This window comes from Tinamus guttatus, unplaced genomic scaffold, assembly GCF_059628265.1.
Source record: "Tinamus guttatus ecotype Peru unplaced genomic scaffold, ASM5962826v1 Tinamus_guttatus_pri_ptg001087l, whole genome shotgun sequence".
In the NCBI taxonomy this organism is placed as follows: Eukaryota; Metazoa; Chordata; class Aves; order Tinamiformes; family Tinamidae; genus Tinamus; species Tinamus guttatus.
This window is the reverse complement of record NW_028289621.1, coordinates 1197823-1219088: the sequence shown is the minus strand read 5'-3', so window position 1 is coordinate 1219088 and position 21266 is coordinate 1197823. Positions and strand designations below refer to the sequence as shown.

Below are 21266 nucleotides of genomic sequence, written 5' to 3'. Positions count from 1 at the left end.
CAGCTATTAAGCTGTAATTAACTTATTGTGGTACTTCTGTTCCCTAAGCGCCACTTCACAGCAAATACTAAAATGGATTAAAAATAAATAAATAAAAAGCCTACAAGACCTACCTGTCTGTGAGTGGCTGGGAGGGGATTCGTTTACCCAGTGATGGAAGATCCAAAGAATCTGGTTTTTTATCTATTCTGAGGCACGCCTGAATGCTGAGGAATTTAAATATATGTACTTTACCCTTTAAACATATCTGTTTGGAAGCAAAAGAAATATTTATTACATAGCATGTTTTTGATGACACTCACCAACCAATACCTTCTACACTGATAAGTTAAGGCCCACAGACTTTCACTAGGAAGAATGCAGCTAGAAAAATAATGAAACCCTAATTGGTAATAACTTAGAGCAGCCTCCCTTTCTTAGGATCCTAAAGCATGTAAGCAAAATACAATGTTTCTATACTAACCTGTGCTGGTGGTATCTGCATTGGATTGTTATCCAAAACTATTACTTGTAAATGACGTAGCTTCCTGTAACAAATCGGAATTTCTGTAATTTTATTACAAGAAAAATCCAGCTTTACCAAGGGAAGGTCTCCTAATTCTGCAATGGAAAATAATAATAATAAAAAAAATCAGGTAACTATTTAATACTTTACATAACTTACCTACATGAAAGAAAGGATAACAAGCAGCTTACCATCTGGCAACATATGGAGATTATTTCTTCTTATGTTTAATTCTCTAAGTGACTGTAGCTTTCCTATCTGCTGGGGAAGGACCTGAAGTTCATTGCAGCTAATATCCTAAGAAAATAAAATGAATAAGTGAACTGAAAAACTTCAATGAAATTAAATGTGCAGCTATTCCTGCACAATTTCAGCCATTTCTGTTTCAGGAACTCAGTTGAAAAAGTTAAAACAAGAAATGAATAAGAACAGGTTTTGAGATTTATACAGTTCCCAAAAATCAAGAGAGTCAACCAAAAGCTTCAAAGGTAATTGCAGACAAATGATTTGGATTCTGTTCCTTTCATAAAAGTTCTCCTCTTTCCTTATAAAATTAGAACCAGTGCAACTAAAAATTTACAAAAGCAACAGCATGCTCACCAACTTTTGGGGTTTAATCACTAGAGGGTGACAAAGCTGCACTAAAGCAAACACAGTTTACAGCTACTTCTGCTACAGATTTATTTAATATTTGTGCAGGTAGCGTATACGGAATCAGCAATCATATGGATGTAAGGCCTATTTCATTACTAACTCAGCAAAACTGATTTTGGTGACAAGTTTCTTAAATGTAGGCAACAAAGCTTAGTTATCTACCCACCCGATGGAAAACACAGAAGCTAATTGGGAAGCCTAGCTGAGGAACAACCAGAAGCTGGGCTTTAATGAGAAAAATTAATCATCATCTTCCTCTCCACGCTCGCAGAGCTTCGGCACGGGCACTGCTCATGTGCTCTTGGCAGCAGAAATGTCTGCACAGAGCCAGATGTCTGAAACTACAGGTTGCTGGGAATGAGCTGTTGCAGGAGCTATTTTGAGTTCTTCCCTGTTCCCAGCACACAAATTAAAATAGGATTCCTTTCCTGAAAGCATCTCCTTGCATGCACACTGCTTTGCTGTCAACGTTTTTAAAATATAAGTTATGTTCTAAATAGGTACAATACAGATATTGCAATTAAACTCTTTAGTTTTAATCTAATCTAAAGGGCTTTAATCTTATCATCAAGCACATCCTCCAGGTTTAGCATTTATGAGTAAAGTCAGTAGTACCACAACTGCAACTCTAAAAGATGTTCACACTCTGTAAACAGCAGCAATGATCCCATCTTGGGATGCTAAAACGGTGAGGTGAACATTGAAGAATTTCTCATTTCTAACTCACCAAAAACAGTAGAAGACATCAGAAAAACCTCCCAAAGATTCAAAATATCTCCTATTAATGCCAAGTTACAACCTAAATACTCAGTAACCATCAAAAAACACATTAACAATGCACAAAATAAAGGTTAAATAACTTGGGCGGGGGTGAATCTAATCCAACATACTGACAAACACAGAAAATGAATTTACATTCTACAATCCCTTATGTAAAAGTTATCATGTTGTACGTTTTTTCTTACGTTGTAATATGCTGCATACAGTTTAAGTGTACTTAATAGAGTGCAATTATACTTACCAATTCCATTAAGTCTCTCAACTTTCCAATTTCTTCTGGAATGGAGACCAGCTTATTATTACTGACTACCAAAACTTTAAGTGGAAGATCAAACAGGTATTTTGGCAATGTTGATAAAAGATTTCGACTTGAAAGAAAATAAACAAACAAGAAAGGCTACATTATTACATTCTTTTTAAGCTCAACACAAGTCTGAGGTGCACATTGCAGAACATTCCTCCTGCTCTAGAAGGTATCCTCCACCTATTACAACTTAATCTATATTTAAGTTATAATCTCTGTAATGAATTCCTTACCAGATAAAGCTTCCTCTAGTTAAATAAGTTGCACATCCCCATTTCACTTGGTAAATGAGGATGTACTATAACTGACTCTCCTAACAATAATACATACACACAGAGAAATGTGTCAAAAGATAAAAATAGCCCAGTGACCTATAAACATACCTGTAAAGAACAACAGTAAAAGCTCAGGGTAGTCTAACTTGCATTCTTGAAGCTCTGTGGAAGGGCACCTGGCTGCATTTCCTCTTCTTCATGGAGAGGTGCAGCTAATCTAGCACCTTGCCACAAATGCTATCATCCTAATTATTAATACTGCATCTAGGCAATAACAAATCTTTCACCAATATTAAGTCACCATGGATCAAATATTGACAATATGGCATTATTGCTCAATTAACTATGGCAGGCAATACTCAGTGTGTCTCTGATGTTCACGTTTCTGCTGTTTCTGGTACCTTCAGAAGGATCTACTGATCTGACAGTCTTCCAATATAACCTTCATGTCCTCAGCAAATCGGAACAGGAGGGTTTAGACAAGACCACTGCTTCTCACAGCACGTAGCTGCAGCTCTCCTGAACCAGTACCAAAAGCCCTAAGCATCTATTTATTACTTTGCTGAGCAATGGTCTAGAAGGTATGATTTAATTAATGTTCATTTTTGCTGTGTGTATCGTTTTCCAACTGCACGTACATACACCTGCTATATTAACAGGGAATGTATTATTGCTGGCAATTTAATTTAAATTGGTTTGGAAAAGCTACCAACTGCAGGCTGCTGCCTGCCAGAAATTCGTATTGTTTTCTTGTGCTAAACTACTTGTACATGTAAAAAATGTCACTGGAACACCAGCATGTTCAGATGTGGTATGAAAGCAATTGCTTTCACACAGAAACATGGCATCTTTCCAGCAGTTTCGAGAAGTGTCCAGAAGCCAAAGGTTCTGTTTGCAAGAACATTCTGAAGAGCTGATGTTACTTTTCACACAATGCTAAGAAAAAAGCAAAGTTTTTAAGTGCTTCTGTGTAACAGAATTGTATCAGAACATTGCTTTCATACTGAACACCTAAACTTTTTCAATTTCCCCTCTACGTGACTATAGTTTATATGCTTTCAAGAGCAGCACAACCACTACATCCCTGGAACACTTCAGCTCTGAAATAGTGCAATTTTGACCAAGCTAGCTAGCAGTAAACTGCTATCATTATTCTTACAAAGAGCAATGCATCTTTGCTGCTAATGCTTCGTGGGCTAATACTGCTGCTAATACTACTGGTTGTAGGTTTTCAATAAGCTTTTTTATTTTGAATTCAGGCAGATATGACTGGCCTTTTCTGCCTGGTAATCTGTTAGCAAAAGTGTCATGTACAAGTAAAAGAAGCTTTTTATTTGCTTAGAAACTTTGCAATGAAAGTCAATTTTCTGCATGACTCAGAACAGTTGCCTCTGAAGTTCTTCGAGAAAACAAAAAAAAATGCCTACTTTACAATGAATTGCATAACACTTTTCTTTGCTCTTCTGCATCCAAAATTAGAATTGGAGATCATGTGTTTTTTTCCCCTCTGTAATCACAATACCAAAACTAGTAGGTCAGTATTTTAGCCTACGTTTAGCTACTGCCTGTCCACGTGTTTGGGCATTCTGAAAACACAATCCTCAGACACTAACATAAAAAAAGAAAAAGCAAGGCAAGGAAAAAGGCCATTGCACGAGCCAAACCTGAAACGACCTGCAATGCTCACTTAGATGATTAAGAAATGTATTCAGCATTCAGGTACCATCAACACAAACACATGCTTTTGCTGCTCTGGGGAAGAAAGTAGGTCAAGTTTCTTTCAGAAGAGATTGCAGTTTTATCATATCATTAATATTCTTTAAAATCTCCACAGAGCAGACAATTCTTAGGAATTATCAGCATAACTTCTGATATTTGGAGATCAAGAGATAAGGCATATTTTTATTTCCTTTCCAAGTATCAATTCAAAAAGTAATCTGAAATTTGTGCAAAAAGAAGTTATTTCTGGAACAAATCTCATATGTTCGATAGTTCTTCATGGAAAAGACTGGTGTGAACTTTAGGCAGTTATATAAGAACCAGGATATTGTGGAACACGATGCCTCAGCTCTTCTGGAAAGGTTCCTCTAGAGTCCTATGCTTCTGTACATATACATTGTACCTTAGATGATCTCCAACAGAGATCATATCCATTTACTATTTTCCTGAGAAGATTCAACTCTATGTTTCCCAAGTCTAAAAATAGCAATGGATATGACTAATATACAAAATGAGTAGGTCCTTTGGTCTAGAGTAACTTATCTTTTTGCAAACAACAACAAAATAAAATCTATATGTGTAGTTTTTCATCATTGTCTACCTGCATAACATGAACAAATAGAACTTCCAAGATTCCTTATAGGCAGAAATCATACTGCCAGGAATCTCATGATGCTGTCGACTCCTTCCAACAAAGAAGGCAACAAAAACTCCTGGTCCTAAAAGACCAGGAATATGGCAAGCAAGCAACAGAATTATTTTTATCTGTCCGGGATGGAAGTAAGGGCACAAAGGCTATTGGTGTTCTCAGGAAATAAGATGCCATCTCTCCAATGAAGCACAGAAGAAAGAATGACAAGGGTTACTCACCTAATGTTAAGGTACGTAAGCATTTGCAAATTTTTAATAGATTCTGGAATGGATTTGATGCAGTTGTGATATAAATTTAAAGTTTCCAGTGGTGCAAACAGCCAGACATCAGGAGGAATTTCAGTAAATCTATTCTTTGAAAGATCTGGGAACAAAGAAAAAGTAATTTTTAGTCAAAAATTTGTCCACAATAGGAGGACATGCAAATATCCAGTTACTCTTGTCACATTCCTAAAAATCAAGGTGCCACAATAAGTCTGAAAAATCTTGATTTTGCCAGAGGCTATGATGCTACCAGATATAATAAACACAATGAACACGCACAAAAATACTGTATCAACTCTATAAATAAGAACACTTAAGCACAACTGTATATCAATTATGATTGCCTTTCCTCTATCATGTCTTTGTTTTGTACAACTGTTTTATTTTTTTTTCCATTTGAGGCACAATAGTGAGTCACAAACTGCAAGCCAAGTAAACAGATTAATGTAACTGTCAAGAACAGAAAAAGATGATTCCAATTCCGCTGTGCACAACACCTGCAGTGATAAAGCCAAACCAGCACAAAATGTTAATGTATTTATTCAACTAAAGAACTACAATTCTTACCTAAATATTTATTCTTTATCCTAAACACAGTTACTGGTCTATCCTCCAATCTCACATTCACAACTTAGCTCAAAAAAGAATAAAATAGGCACGAACCACTGTCAAAATTTTTTAGCTATGAAAATAAGGATGCAATTAAGTCTAGACTAAGAGCAGAAGCAGAAGATCATTGACAAAGGAAACATAACACTTGGGTTAGAAATATTCTGCTGCTGCATGCCTGCAGCATGTAAATGTGCGTATTTCCAAGGATGTGATTTCTCAGAAACCGGACATCCTGTTTTAACAAAAAGCAGCAATGAGTTTTGGTTATGAGTCTTCGGTACCCACACAAAAATGACTGTGTTTCTGCCTAGCTACTATCACTGTATTTGTGGAAGAAGCATGAAGTTTTGTTTGTTCTACCTGACAAGATGCAGACTCAAAGGATGGCACAAGGAGACAGTACTTTCCAGGGGTATTGGCTTTGGAAGCAGCAGCATTAACTTTCCTAATGGCTACAACAAGTGCGACTTGAGAGCCAGCTGGCTGTCACTCCACCACTACGTTATTTCTAAGAAATATTCTCAAGCACAAGTATTGCAAAGCCATCATTTTCATCCAATTGCCCTATTAAGGAATATTGCTGACACTGAATTCAGTAAACTTTAACTTCAAGAGGCAGGAAGAGAGAGATTCCAGGACTGGAATTCTTGATGTACTTGAGCGGGACACGGAATTAACTCCAATAAAACATCCAACTAGAATTGAAAAGTCTGCTAAAATGGTTTTAGCATAATTGGAGCAAGTTTTTGAGAAAGATCTATGCCCATCCGGCTAGAAAGATTTCACTTTTCTGTTATGTAATGAAATCCAAAAATCATGCTTTAAATTAGGAAAAAACACCCATTATCCATCAATTGCAAAATAAAAAGTCAATAAAAGATTGGAAGGCTAGTATGGTTTCTCTTCCAACTGATTTTTTAAAACTTTTATTTCAAAAAAATATTACAATAGGTTCATGAGTTCAGCAAAAAGTAATGAGCAAAGCAAGAGATTCAAGCCCATATATTTTTGCATTCATACATCATATCTACTTACTGCTTTTTACAGATAGAGAGCACTATTATTCAAAATGAAAAAAATTCCTATTCCAGAAAAGCTTTTACAATTAACAATAGTTTTATTTATCATAACAGATGCTAACCCATCTAATGAAGCACTGATGTGAAGTTTATGCAATTTACGTAAATTTTAAAGACTAAAGATGCAATAAATGATTGAGAAAATACTGTAAGAAATGGGGGTTATCTCCATTAGGAACTGGGAAAAATCTGGAAATAGAAGGTTCCTTTAAAAGTAAGAGAGATTTCATCTAAAGGAAAATGGAAGCAGTTTGGTGGCACTTAAAATGAGAAGTTTTTCAAGGGTTAATGGGCTGAAGCAGCAAGGAAAGTGCAGAAGTGCATGTGATTAACAATGACAACTCACCTAGCAGTGAAATTATGAAATTCTTTGCTTAACTCAGCTTAGACTGGGTAACTCGAAGTTGTGGGTGTTATGAAAAGCCTAAATATAAGACACCATCAAGGGTTACCCGTGAAGCACAGCATATTTCAATTCACAAGCTCTGCAGAAGTAACGAAAGCCAAAAGTCAACCATTACTGAGGTTAATTTAAAAAAGAGGAAATACAAGAATCTGAGGAAGTTTGTTAAAAAATTAACTAAATAGCAACTAAAAGAGTGAAGCCTTCACCGACTGCAGGGAGACAATTTACAGGCACAGTACTGGAGGTTCAGAACAAAATTGATTAAGGAAAGGAAAGTCAGGTTTCTCAACGAGGTGGAGTCAGTGGAGTAAGTGGGTCCTTCTCATGAGCTTCCATAGTCATGTTCCTAAATCCAGGCATTTGGCTCATGCAAAAAGTAGGTCTAAGTAAGGGAAGTAAATGAGCATCAAAATGGTGCACTGGATCAAAATAGAGACCAGTCTACTCCAGCAGTGACTTTGATGTAACAAACTGCTGGAGTAGACTGGTCTCTATTTTGATCCAGTGCACCCATTTTGATGCTCCATTTCCATCCCTTTTAGACCACATTTTGCATGAGCCAAATGCTGGATCTGGAATGCAAGGACTAGCTGAGAGGCCTACACTTGACCACCAAGTTGAGAAATGCATTTTCCTAAAAATATGGATTATATTGGTCATTTTTGATGCATGCTCAGTCATTTAATCAGTCCTCCAAAACACGCACTGTCTCCTAATACACTATTAAATGAAACACTGAGTATTGTTATAGGAGTGACTGTTCTAGTAATACAATATCAAAGAATTTCAGCAGAGGACTGTTTCACATTAGATATTAGCATTTTCTTCATATTGCTTCTCAGTTTCATAAGCTTCTGCTTCTCTGAGCCATTTAGAAGAAAGAAAGAAAAAGAGAATAAAACACTGCCAAGACCGTGGGCGGTTACAAGCTAATTTTTTTCACTGAGTGTTTGACAGAGCACAAAATAGATTCTATTTTTGTGAAAAATACATTACAAAAGATCTAAGGTGCTGTTTGGGTTGCAAATCCATTAAATCAAGAGCTTGGAAATACCTACATTTTATCCGTGCCGCTAATACTAGTTACATAGTCTGGGCACTGAATGTGGCAAAGGAAACTGTACACAACCAAGCAACTGAAGATGTGCATAATGCATGGCCAGGTAGCACAGGCCACCAAAACTGCACTTCACATATTCCAAGTTCTTGACTCTGCAAACTAAGCAGCACTACTAAACAATAACAAACAAACAAAAAAACTCTTTAAAATTGGATTTTTACCACGCTAGGGGCTTGAACAAGCAACATCGACATTTGAGGCATGGCTGTTCCAACAGACAGTGGATGTGTCTACATGAGCCATTCAAGCTCATTCCAAGCTCATCAAAACCAATTCTGGTTTTTAATTTAATGCATCTCTGCTTGCCTCCTGCTGGTTCAGGTATATGTGTTTTTTACTGAAATTTTCACTTATCGAAAACTAAACTAGAAGGTCTGGGTCAAACGTTGGAGTGATCGGTGGGCAAATGTGGGTGTCGATCTGCTGCACACCAAGCAGTGATGAAAACAACAACTGAAGTCAGTGAATTCCCTGTGTGAACTCGGTGAATTCCAGGCTTTCCCAGTGCATGGCAGCGTCCTGCTCCAACTCGACAGCACGTAGCTTCAGTTATTTTAGCATGGTATGACGAAAACAAAAGTGCAAAGAACACATGAAGAGGGGAGAATCATTTGAAATAACACATAGATCAAACAGCTGTGCAGTTGAAGGGACATTACTCTATGCCAAGGATTAGCTTCCCCTTCACTTCTAAAGGCTTCTTGCAATCTTGTTTCATAATAACCTTTCGATAAAGCCCCAGGAATCTTTTGTAATTCGCAATGCTAGGCAACAACTCCCACACGGAGGCTATCTGCTTCCCTAAACTAAATGGCATGTTAGTATTCCGTCTAGCCTAGGATTCTTAAAGCAGCTTAACATTAGAAAGAGAGAAATCTGTTCTCGTGATAGTTCAGCAAGAATTTTTATTAAGCTTGTGTATTATAGCTCAGAGCATCTCCTATTTAAATTGACATGTCTACTTACCGGTTGCTCACAAGCATTCAAAGACTTAATTCTGTTTTTTTTATTTTTCAAATTTCTATTTCAACTTTTTCATAGAAAAATTACAGGGAAAAATTATCATCAATCCTTTCCTCCATGATGCAAATTTTGGGTTTATTAGCAATACTCAAATGAACACGAAACTCCCAGAAAAAGCTTATGTTAATCTCTGTATGATTCGATATAGACATTCACGGCCTTTGCCTAGTTTATAATCTAGAGACATGAGGCAGAGAAAAAGGGCTACAGCAACGCAACTGTAACCAACATCTACTACGGGGCTTAGACCTTTTGTGATGATCAAGTTACTTATAACTGGATAAACTAAATAGAAATGTTTAAAACCAGAACGTTTCTGGACAAAGGATACTGGAAAACAAGGAGAGCATAGAATAAAGCAGGGAGAAAAAGGCTCTGTAAAAACTGGGCAAAACAACAGTTCATCAGCACAGAGCAAAAGGGACTAATCACATCTACGACGTTCTCTGGAGATACGAAGGCCGCTGCTGTAGCAACTCCAGCATCTGCTCTTATTTGTCAGTGCCTCCTGCTGACAGTGACCGCCGATTCCAACCCACGCCAGGCCTCGTGGCAGCATTTGAGAGGGGCTGCGGCTACTTTTGTTAGTTTAAAAGTAAATACATTAATATCTCTCATTACTACATGTAACAAGCTAAAGCGAATGCTTGCCTAAACATTTTAGTCCTATGTGAGCCTTTAGTAAAAGGTCTTGTCCATCCCATATTAGTTCTACCTACAATAAAGCGATAAAGCGACAAATTGAAGTAGATGTTTGTTTTAACACACAGATGGTCGGGGCTCGGCGTGTTCTGCAGTTACATCTGCTGGTCAGCAGGCTACGAACAAACCTGGGAGACAGGGTTCCTTGGAGCCTTGTGCTACAAAAAGCTTTGCAGGGAAATCGTACTTCACTCAGCAAGCGACACCTTCCCAGCCCTTCAATGATAGTGAGGATAATTACACCTGCCCAAGCAGAAAACTATTGAGTTCCAAAACAGAATAATTTTTTTTTATCCAAAGTGCTACAACATTTGCTAGATCTGCCAGAAATCACTAGTCTTTTCTGATTAACACTAGCGCTGGCAGTCAAAGTAAACCAGAACTTAAGGCTCTACATCTGGCAACCTGGACCTTCGTTTTCATAGCAGGCAACAAACTCTCATAATCCCAGGTCAGCTGGAGGAGCGGGGAGAGCAGACGGCAGGACAGCCAAAGAAAAGCCGGGAATTTAGAAGTCTCTCCACACTGCCACGCAGAATATTTAACACAAACATAAATTATTCATTATTTTTCCATCTTCTGGGGAATTCTAGCCTTCAGGCAGTCTGGTTTAGTTACCTTTTGGCTAAGAACATGTTTTAGCTGTGCGTGCCAGTCTTGCCAATAAAATGAACTTACACTCTTGAACCAGCTCTGAAAAAAAAAAAATTCACAATCATGTGACAAGATATCAAGTGAAAAAAATCAGAAAAAAACAGAGGTTCATCCATTTTTGTTACAGCACAAGATTTTATAATATATTTCATAGCTTAAATACATTTCCTCCCTCGTCAAATAATAAGCAACAAAGCAAGAAGGCAAGGAGGAGAGAGGGAAAAAAAGACAGGAATTCTGCTCTCTCTGGGAAGCACAACTGCATGGAAACCAAAGTGCTGTGCAGCTGAGAGTTGCCATCATCACAAGTGAAACTACCCAACAAATAGGACTGGGAACTATACACATGCAAACTAATTCCGCATAAAATATCCTATGATCGTCTCTATAGCTTTCTGCAGAACACACGTGTTTCTAGATTCTGATTTGGATTAATAGGCAAGGAACAGGCAGAATGTGACGACATTTGTTTCAGATACAAGAGGTATGTTTAACATTGAGAATATATAGATTTCTCTTAAATAAAAACATTTAAAAAAATAGCATAATTCTGGAATATCAATCCAAATGGACATTCTATTTGAAAAATAAAAGTGGGATAAAAAGACCAACGGAGAAAAGCTTTAGTTTAAGTCACCAGTTTTTAAACAGGCTTGATTTCTAGAATGTAATCTAGATTTACGCCATACATGTATATTACTTCTGCACTAAAAAATGAGTTTAGTGTTGCTATTCAGTCAATTGCTTGTCACCTCTTCAACCAAAATTGCTATCATCGACAAAAATAACTATATAAAATAACTATTCATACAAGTAAATACCTTAGTTTAGAAGCGTATGTTCTATATCCAGCAGTACAAATTAATGTTCTCATGCAAATCACACTCGGTTCTAATTTGCAGATGTTGTTGCTTTTAATCTGTAATCACATGAATGACTACACACTTACACAGGGCCAGAAACATGATGTAAAAAAATCAATGAGTCCATGTAAGTAACACTGGATAACAGTATCTTAAACCACAGTCATATTTTACCTCCAGACGACACATGCAGGAACCTCAATGTGGGAATTCTGCCCGTGGGGCTGAGATTATTAGCAGCCCTGGCAGGATGGCTCATTCTGAAGTCATATGGGGAATACATTGGTGTTACTCCTCAGCCATATAAAAAGGTAGCAGGTGGCAAGAAAGGAGAAATTCCAAAGCAAATATATTTATAGGCAATTCTTCACCTGCTTGCAATTGCTTGCAGGTTCCTCTGGAATTAAAAAATGCGATTAACTTTGTTGTGACAAATCGTAAGCAAGTGGGCCTGAAGATATCACTGTAAATATCCTGAGTAAAGAAATTTGTTTCTTGAGCTGTCAATCTAATACCATTCATAGGCACTAAATTCCTATTTAAGAGAGTGCTCATGAGGGAGGAGGAAATTGCAAAACACAGTAAATGGACTTGGGTCAGCAAGGCAATAAGGCACCAGCACTGACCTAAAAACACTGGAAAACACAACTCTTAGCTAAATACAGAGAGATTATATCAATGTACCATACTCATTGACTTAATTGTCACGGGGATTAATGTTGCCCACAGGGTGAGAAGCAAAATTACACACATTAATAAAAATGAATGGAATATTCATAGACCTCTTGATAAATCTCAGTATGCCTCTTAATATTTCATGACCTATGATTTTTTTTTCCAGGAGTCGCTTAAGAACAGCAGAGGCCTTGTCTTATAGCCAGATGACAAGTTTGGGGAGGGAGAAAATCAAGCCTCCCCCCCGCTCGCCCTCACAAAACTGCAATTAAAATTCAGATTTGACAAAAGATTTATCTTAATGCATAAGTGTCAGTGATATAGAAATAATGTTTACATTTTGATATATGTTGGGGTTTGTTTTGGGGGGGACAGGGGAGTAAGTAGGAGAGGAGGATGTGGTAGTGGTGGGGGGGGGTTATTAAATGCTTGTCCTGGGTTCAACAGATCTGAAAGTGAGAGAATCACTAACTTAAGAACGATGTGTGTGAAAGTGAAACCCAGCAAATATTTCTGACTTCCAGATATGCCTCAGTCTACAGATTATTATCGTGTCTTAGTCAGGGGATATTGCGACGTCAAACAGCAGTAACTGATACAAAACGTCTATTGAAAAATATGATGATTGCCTCTGAAGAAGCAGCGCATTCTAGACCAAGCTTTATACACCACACTGATACTTGGTAAAGGAAATCATTGATATTCCAGCAAGATACCACTTACCTGCTCATCATAAAAAAAAAAAAAAAAAAAAATCAATGTATGGACAAAGCCAAAATAAAGACTACAAAAGCTATTGTTTACAGGCAAGTTTTAGAAAGATATCTAAAATCCTTATTTCAGAGTATTGCTTCTTGAATCAGTGCTACATTAAATGAGCATTGCTACATGAATAATCTACTTGCATTCACCTACATCAACTATTTAAATAAGTGCTTTCAGAGCAACGAGCAGTAGGAATATTTTTGTCAGAGACTCTCTTTAATATTTTCACCCAGCATCTTTCACACTGAAGACTCAATGGTGGTGACAGGGCTCTACTACATTATAAAAGATAAAGATATTATTACTGCACATACCTCTTACTTAGATTATAAGAAAGAAAGCAAATTATAAACACAAAATATAGATCCTTGATGAACTGGCTTAAGGATGATAGAAAATGTCTTTTTAATAATGGATTCCCTATAAAAATTGTTTATTTTTAATGCTTTACTGATTGAATATTTATATATAGAAACCGCCTACCATATTGTTGAAAATATTTTTACAATATTACAAGGAAACGGCTATTACTTAATAAACTCCCTTTCTCATTTAATCTGGTGCTTCCATTATAAATAATTGAGACACTTCTACCTATCCATATTGTGCATCACGCATACAGGAGCATCATGTGTGTCAGGAAGGATATGCTAATAACCTAAAAATCATTAGCAGGCTTGGTACTGGATACTGGAAATTGGATTTTAAAATCAGTCCTTCGCAAATTCGACCCCCCTCTACAGCCTACTGTATCACAGAAGCATCTGAACATCATTATTTAAACCTCTGCACAAAACACAGCCCGCAAAGAGCAACAAAATGAATATTTGACCAACATCAGCAGAACAGGATTGTCAGAGATGGATAAGGTACCATAATAGGCAGTCTTGCATTCAATAGGCCAGCTATTTGTAATCGATTAAAAAATAAAAGAAAAAGTATATACAAAAAAGAGAGGCCCAAACCAAAAACACTCCCAGGACTGAATTCACTCAAAAAAAAAAAAAAAAAAAAAAAAAAAAAAAGCATTTTGTGAAGCCACTACTATTTCTCAACAAAAGATGCTGGATCTCTCCTCAATATTTTGTTCTAGCACATTACTAAAATTACCCATTTTCAGTGACTACTCCAGAAGCAAATAAATCTAGAAGTACAGCACAGACGCGCCAAAACACAGCAAACCCTAATGAAAAACACAGCTTTGTTTTCCTGCAGAGCATACAGAAAAAGGCCTCCGAGTTTACTCCAGCTAAATGCTTGGGTAGCTCCTGGCTTCCATGGAGAACACCTATAGTATTTATCTACCAAGCCGGTGAATACATTAAGCTACACCAGGTGCACGCACACCCCTCTCCCTGCATACGTAAATTTTGGAACGGGCTGGGAAGAAGGAGCCGCCAGGATCCTGCAGGCAACAAAGCTTGGGAGCAAAGGACAGGGCACCTGGATGGCGCAGAGCGCGGAGCTCTGATGTCTCGAGGGGTTACATCCCGCTGGTGCTCGCGACGCGCGCAGGAAGCGCCGGGCCTGCGTGCTGCCCCACGGGGTGCCCCCCGGCGCGGGCTGTGTCCCCGTGTCCCCGCACACGGACGGGTGGCACAGGCGCTGGCTGCGAGCGCGCCCCTCCCCGCTGCGGGAGAGCACAATGAGCTCGCGGTGCACGCACGCACGCGGACACCTCCACTGCGGGCACGCGCACACATACATGTATATATACACATACACACGTATATATCTATATAATATAAAGCGGGAGTCCCTCTCTGTGCAGCACCTTGGCGTACGCGCACGGCGGCTCCTCCGTCACGCAAGCGCAGTGATGGGGGGTCCCCTCGGGCCCCGCGCCCTCCCGCACGCGGCGGGACCACCCTGCAGCCCCCCGAGCAGGGGCGGCCTCCTCCTCGGCTCCTTGCACACGCTGCAGGGGGGCTGCGCAGCCCCCTGCCCCAAGCCTGGACGTGACAGCAGAGCGCCCTGCACGTCCCCAACGTGTCCCCCCCACTGCCACCCCAGTGACCTCCCTACAACACCCCCCGCTGTCACCCCAGCCCGCCCCCACTGCCACTCTAGTCCTTACCACTGCCCCCCACGACCACCTCAGTGACCCCCACTGTCCCCCCACGACCACCTCAGTGACCCCCACTGTCCCCCCACGACCACCTCAGTGACCCCCAACTGCTCCCCCACGACCACCCCTGACCCCCTAGTAACCCCCTCCACCGCCCCGGTTCCCCCCACAGCGACCCGCCACACCACATCCCCCCGCTGCCACCTCCCCACACACCGTCACAACCCAACTGCCACCGCAGGGACCCCTCGCTGCCACCACGGCATGCCGCACGCTGCACACCCCCCCCCCAATCCAACGACACCCCCTCTCTGCCACCAAGTGTCGCCCCCACCGCATCCAGACCCCAACGGCCACCCCGGCCGCCCCATCCCCTCCCGGCGGGGACAGCCCCCTCCCCGCGCCGCCGTCCCCACCTGCTTGCGTGGTGTCGCTGAGGTCGTAGCCGCCGCCGGGGAAGTCGCGCAGCTTCCTGCCGCTCAGGCAGAGGATGCCCGAGCTGCCCGCCTCCTCCAGGGCCCGCTCCAGGCTGCGCACCGTGTGCGCCTGCGGCAGCGTCGCCACGCCCCAGTGCGGCCCGGACGAGAAGGAGAGCGTGAGATGAGCGGGAATGCCCAGCCCGCCAGGGCCGTTGTGGCCGTTATTGCCGTTATTGCCGTTACCGCCGTTGCCGCCGCCGCCCCCCTGCCCGGCCGCCATCTTCGCGCCCCACAACAACAACAGCCGGGCGGCCGCGCCGCCTCGCACCACTGCGCAGGCGCCGCGGGAGGGGCGGGGCAGGCCGCGCAGGGGAGGGGGCGTGGCCTCGTCGCGGCCCGCGCCAATGGGCGGCGGCGGCGAGCGCGAGGGGGCGGGGCCGGGCGGGGGCGCGCGCGCGGGAACGGCGGGGCGGCGCGCGCCGCTCTGAGGCGGGGCGGCGGGGACGCGCCCTGCTCGGCCACCAGCCGGGGACACGGCGGGGCCTTCTTGCCACAGCGCTGCAATTAGGCGGTTTTCGGCACAGTTGGGGTTTGTCCCTCGTTGCCTGTAATTTATAGTGATTTTTTTTTTGTCCAATTTAAAAATGATCCGAACTAGACGCTTTTGAGCATCGCCTCGGAGCTCGTTGTGAGCAGCACGTAGCTGCGAAGCTGGTTTCCTGTTGTGGGGTAAAAAATAATAAATAAAAAGGGGAAGAATCTCACATGGCCAAAAAAAAAGGTTAAAAAAAAAAAAAGAAGTGTTATCACCCTACAGGGAGAAGTAAAGGGAAAAAAAACATAAAAAAACCCACGAAAGTCTCAAAGATGCCAATGCTCCTGACTGAAAGCATGAACACAGAATGGAGAAACATTAATCAGAAGCTGGCTGCGCATATCCAAGCCCTTGCTAGCCTAATGAAATGCTCCATGGCGCCTGGAATACTGTATGGGTGAATAATTATCTCTATTACCATGTAATCTGCACTCATTAGGTGCTGCATATTTATCTGTCAGGAGTGACTGTGAAGCCATAATTAGGAAATCTCAAAGAAAAGCCCGAGATTCGCATTTTTGAGGCAATTGCTGCGGGTTTGATAAGCGGAATCTGATGTGCTTTGAGCCTCCTGAAGTTCCTTAAATGGCTGGGGTTTTTTACATGCATCATGACTAATGTGGTGAGTTGAGGGAAATTCCTTCTCCAAGCAGCATGGCAGAGTTTGGCCCTCAGTGAGCGCTGTGTCAGCGTGAGACAGCTGAGCCGCTATTAGTCAAAAGAGAAACAGCAACAGCCCCATAATACTCTGTGGGCGATAACTGGCCAAAATTCAATATGACAGAATTAGCCAGGATCAGAACAAGGGTTTCGCGTAGGGAAGGATATAATGCTGTGGTGGTTTAGCAGGATGGGGGCATCACGGCTGCTTTGCAGATTGCCTTTCCTGCAAAAAGAGACAGGTACAAGATGAGTGTGCGGCAAGGAAAGCGTTTCTGGGGTTCTTGGCGAGCTGTGTGGCGCTCTGCTTCATTTTAACCTTCCTGTGCATGTGTTTGTGGACCGTGGGATTAAAGCTGACAAAATCTACCGATTTACCCATCCGGGCCAACCCCTCTCCTTGCTGCACAGCCAGGCCAGAGATCTGTGATGCTGAACTCAAATTCACTTCCCTTACTGCGGCCTTCGCGGTCTCTCAACACTTCTTTCCCACCTGCTGCTTTCTCTTTCATTAAGGCCCCATCGCAAAGTCACTAGCCTGGTGGTGAAGGGCTCCCAAAGCCAAACGTCTGCTCACAACGAGTACTAAAGTCACTGCTGCGCCATCTCTTAGTTTCCCCTGCAAACCAGAGAAAATGGCTTTTTCTTGGTCATAAGGCAGCCAAGGTGAGCACAGGAAGGGCTGGAAATGCTTGGAGCTGCGCAAGCCCAAGAGCTTCTTTCTGCTGCTGCGCTGGTGACCATGTCTGTGCTTCAGGATACTGAAAACCAGCAAAAAGGCCCCGCTCTCATAAATAACTTCCACTCCGAAAGCCTTGTGGTTACCCACATCTGCTCGAGATGAGAAAAAAACCTCACAGGAGATAAAAACTCCTGTAAGATACGACATCAAGAAACTGCAGTGCTGGCCCAGGAGAGGCCTTAGCGCCCCAGAGGGATGAGATCTCAACGAAGGTTTGATCCATCCGGCTTTCAGCGGCGATTGCAAGAGGTGGTTGCTCACAAGCCTTTCCCTGTTGGCTTCGAGCAAGCGCGTTCGCCACCCACACGTCCCCGGATAGTTCAGTGGCCTCGGGCGAGTCCTCGTGATAACAGCATCAAAGCGCAGGAAGGGAGCAGAGACACAACCCCGGCGGGGTGTGCGGTGTCTGTGTCTGCGCAGAGGGGTGTGATACCCCCAACACCTACACCCAACAAGCAAATAGCCTCCCCTTGTATCCCTATATCCCTAGCTAGATCCAAAGGTAAACGCCACACTCCCTATGCTAAATATCACACTATTTGTCTGCGGCATCATTTTGAAAGAGCTGGGGACAGCTCGGAACCACTCCAGCAGCTGATGTTGGAACAGCAAAGCAAGGTTCCCTCTGGCTACCCTAGTGAGCAACATCTATTCTTAAAAGTCTTTTTGCCCAGGGTACTGTAAGACAGCAGATCCATTAAGAGAAGATCCGCGGTACCTTTTCCATTAGGAGCATCTGTTCGACTGTACAGCTGCGAATGCTTCACTGAGCACCAGAAAATACACGGGGGGAAGGGCAGCTCCTGCCCTCGAGGACGTAAATCCAAGTGCCACTTATTGCAATTACATGCACCAGAAATACCTCCTCGCGGTGCCGCTGGGGCCTTTCTCCTTTGCTGGCTGTTTTAGCGTGATTTTCTACAGGATTTTTTCCTTTTCTTTACCCTCTTTTGAGTAGCTTGCTTGCCAGGCTTGGTTTTGGTTATATTAGAAATATAACCCTCTCAATGACTCTGTATTTCAGAAATATAACCCAAATAGCTGTGGTGATCTTGTCCTAGATATCCGTACACAAGATCATCAATTGCTCTCTGTTTTAATGTAATTATTTCAGTGCTTTGGTATCCTGCAGACCTTCACATCCAGACATGCATTTTTGTGGGGTGATTTTGAGGATGTTCTGCATAGTCCAGAGGCAGAGCTCATAGCAGAGCAGTTCTGCATGCACCCATCGGAGGGCTCATTTTTTAATGTACTCGGCATACAAGGGGAAAAAAAAAATCCCTTCCCCTAAATACCTTATGGTCTTACAGCCCAAAGGCTGCATCTGCTAAGTGTGTAAGAAGCAACTCGTGTAAATCTTCATTAAGTGCTAATAAGGAGTGTTTGGGCTGTCAGAAACAGTTGCTTTCACAGGGCAAGACCTCACACGCACCTCAGCCCCTTCATTGCCATTGACCCTAATGCAAACCGGAGTCGTGTCATCACTGCGGCTCGGCTTCTGAGAATGGGGAAAAATCCGGCATCATCCAAAATTTGCTTTTCTTCAAAAGCCTTAAGAACAGATTTGTTTGCTTCTGTCTCACCAGGAAGATGGTTTACAAGTAGCATATGGTTAAAAAGCCGCGATCCAAGGCCGTGTACAAAGGCCACCACCAGCTTTGGGGTGCTCTAGGGAAACTTCATTGCTGCCCATGTCCATGGTTGGGAAGGGAGATCAGCTCGCTGCGGCTCCTCCAATTAACAGGCCTAAACACACCCTCTTGTGGGCAAAACCCGGAATTCCAGTAAATCTCGGCGAGTTATTTAACGTGCAGGAGTCCCACGAGGTTGACGAGCTGCAAAACCATGCCAGATAAGGCGACTGGATGCTCATAGGTGTCCCCTGCTCCCACTGCCTTCTATTTTGTCAGTTCTCAGCTAAAAGCTGGCAGGCTTGCTTAGTGCTGGGGTGTGTGACAAGGGAAAAAGTGGATAAACTGCCCTGGAGTGATTTAGCTGGGAGTCCTGCAGGAAAACGTGACAAACGCCAGGGTTTTCACGCTCTCACTTCAGCTCCTAGGACGTCGCATTACTGAAATTCCTGTTTTCGGGTCTGCCTGCAGCTCCTGGCGCTGCGTCCCCTGCGCAGGGGCGGCGCGGACGAGCAGGGTCTGGCACTTGGGGCCTTGTCACCGGGTCCCTGGTGCTGTTAACGTGTGACATTACGCAGAAGTGAGTTAATGGCAGTAAATGGACACTTGCCAAGGCATTAAGAGGTCACCGACTGGTAGCGGAGAGATACGCAGCCCATGTTATCAGCCGGCACTGCCCAGACTCACAATGCTCCTTGCCTGGGTTTATCACAGCCTCCAACCCTGTGCTGTAGGGGAAAACAGGTCTCACCTGGCAAAGTGGAATCTGCTATAAAAGCTGGGCTGCATTTGGAGACAAATGTTGTCATTTGAAAATACCTGCTGTTTTGCAAGCTGCTCTGAACCTGTTCCCTGCCTGCTACTAGCACCTTGGTCCAGATCTGTATTCCCAGCCCAGATCCCAGCAGCTGAAACTTCCCTCTCTGCTCTCACTAAATTGCTGGAAAATTGCTAATTGCCCTTAGAAGAGAAAGTGCTTGGATGGGATCCTAGGGACTGGGAATTATGCAGCGCTATGAAGGTGCAGGCCCAGGCTAGGGCCTCCAGAGGGGCCGGAGCAGGGATGGAGCGTTTGAGGAAAGGCAGAGCGGGTCCAGGTGGGGTGGTGGGTGCCTGGGTGGGTGTCAGCGCCAGGGCTGGGTGCTAGTGCCAAAGGTGGGTGCTGCAAACAGGTACTGATGCCGGGGTGGGGTAGGGATGCAGGGACCAGATGCCAGAACTAGGAATGGGCACAGGGGCTGGTACCGGCGTGGCTGGGACTAGATGCAAGTGCTGGGGATGGGTGCTGGGGTCAGGGTAGGTACCAGGGCCGGGTGCCAGCACTGGGGCTGGGACAAAGGGCAGGATGTGTGCCGGGGCAGTGCCGGTCCCAGGGCAGCTGCGACGGGGTTGGTGCTGGGATAGGTGTTGGCGGGTGCCAGTACCGAGGCAGGTGCTGAGATCAGCATCGGGGCTGGCGCCGCTCTTGCAGCAGGTGCAAACAGGGTGCTGGTTCCGGGGCAGGTGTAGACGGGAGCCAGTACCAAGGCAGGTACTGGGGCAGGTGCCGGTGCCGGGGCAGGTGGGTACCGGGGCCAGGGCCGGTCCCAGGGCGGGTGCAGATGGGCGCCGGTGCCGGGGTGGCTGCAGGTGGGTGCCGGGGCCGGTGCCCCGAGGTGGGTGCAGGCGGGTATCGGGACAAGGGCCGGTCCTGGGGCGGGTGCCGGTCCCAGGCCGGGTGCAGGCGGTGCCGGGGCGGGTGCCGGTCCCGGGGCCGGTGCCGGGGCGGGTGCACGCGGGTGCGGGGACAAGGGCCGGTCCTGGGGCGGGTGCTGGTGCCGGGGCGGGTGCAGGCGGGTGTCGGGACAAGGGTCGGTCCTGGGTCGAGTGACGGTCCCAGCCCGGGTGCAGGCGGTGCCGGGGCCAGTCCCGGGGCGGGTGCCAGTCCCAGACCGGGTGCAGGCGGTCCCCGGGCGGGTGCCGGTCCCGGGGCGGGTGCGGACGGGCACTGGTGCCGGGGCGGGTGCAGGCGGGTATCGGGACAAGGTCCGGTCCTGGGGCGGGTGCCGGTCCCAGGCCGGGTGCAGGCGGTCCCGGGGCGGGTGCCGGTCCCGGGGC

General features: G+C 44.0%; 1 protein-coding gene across 3 annotated transcripts in view; it reads right to left on the bottom strand.

The window, feature by feature from the left end:
• LRCH2 (leucine rich repeats and calponin homology domain containing 2) overlaps positions 1-15854 on the bottom strand; it is a 37088-nt gene extending 21234 nt beyond the window's left edge. For all 3 annotated transcript variants that reach the window (XM_088538532.1, XM_088538530.1, XM_088538531.1), the window contains exons 1-6: positions 15536-15854; positions 5108-5252; positions 2181-2307; positions 697-802; positions 464-600; positions 114-247 (exon numbers count right to left, since the gene is read on the bottom strand). In XM_088538532.1, the coding sequence (XP_088394658.1) occupies positions 114-247; positions 464-600; positions 697-802; positions 2181-2307; positions 5108-5252; positions 15536-15818 (932 nt within the window). In that variant the 5' untranslated portion in view covers positions 15819-15854. The remainder of the gene's footprint in view (positions 1-113; positions 248-463; positions 601-696; positions 803-2180; positions 2308-5107; positions 5253-15535) is intronic.
• Positions 15855-21266: the final 5412 nt, after the last annotated feature.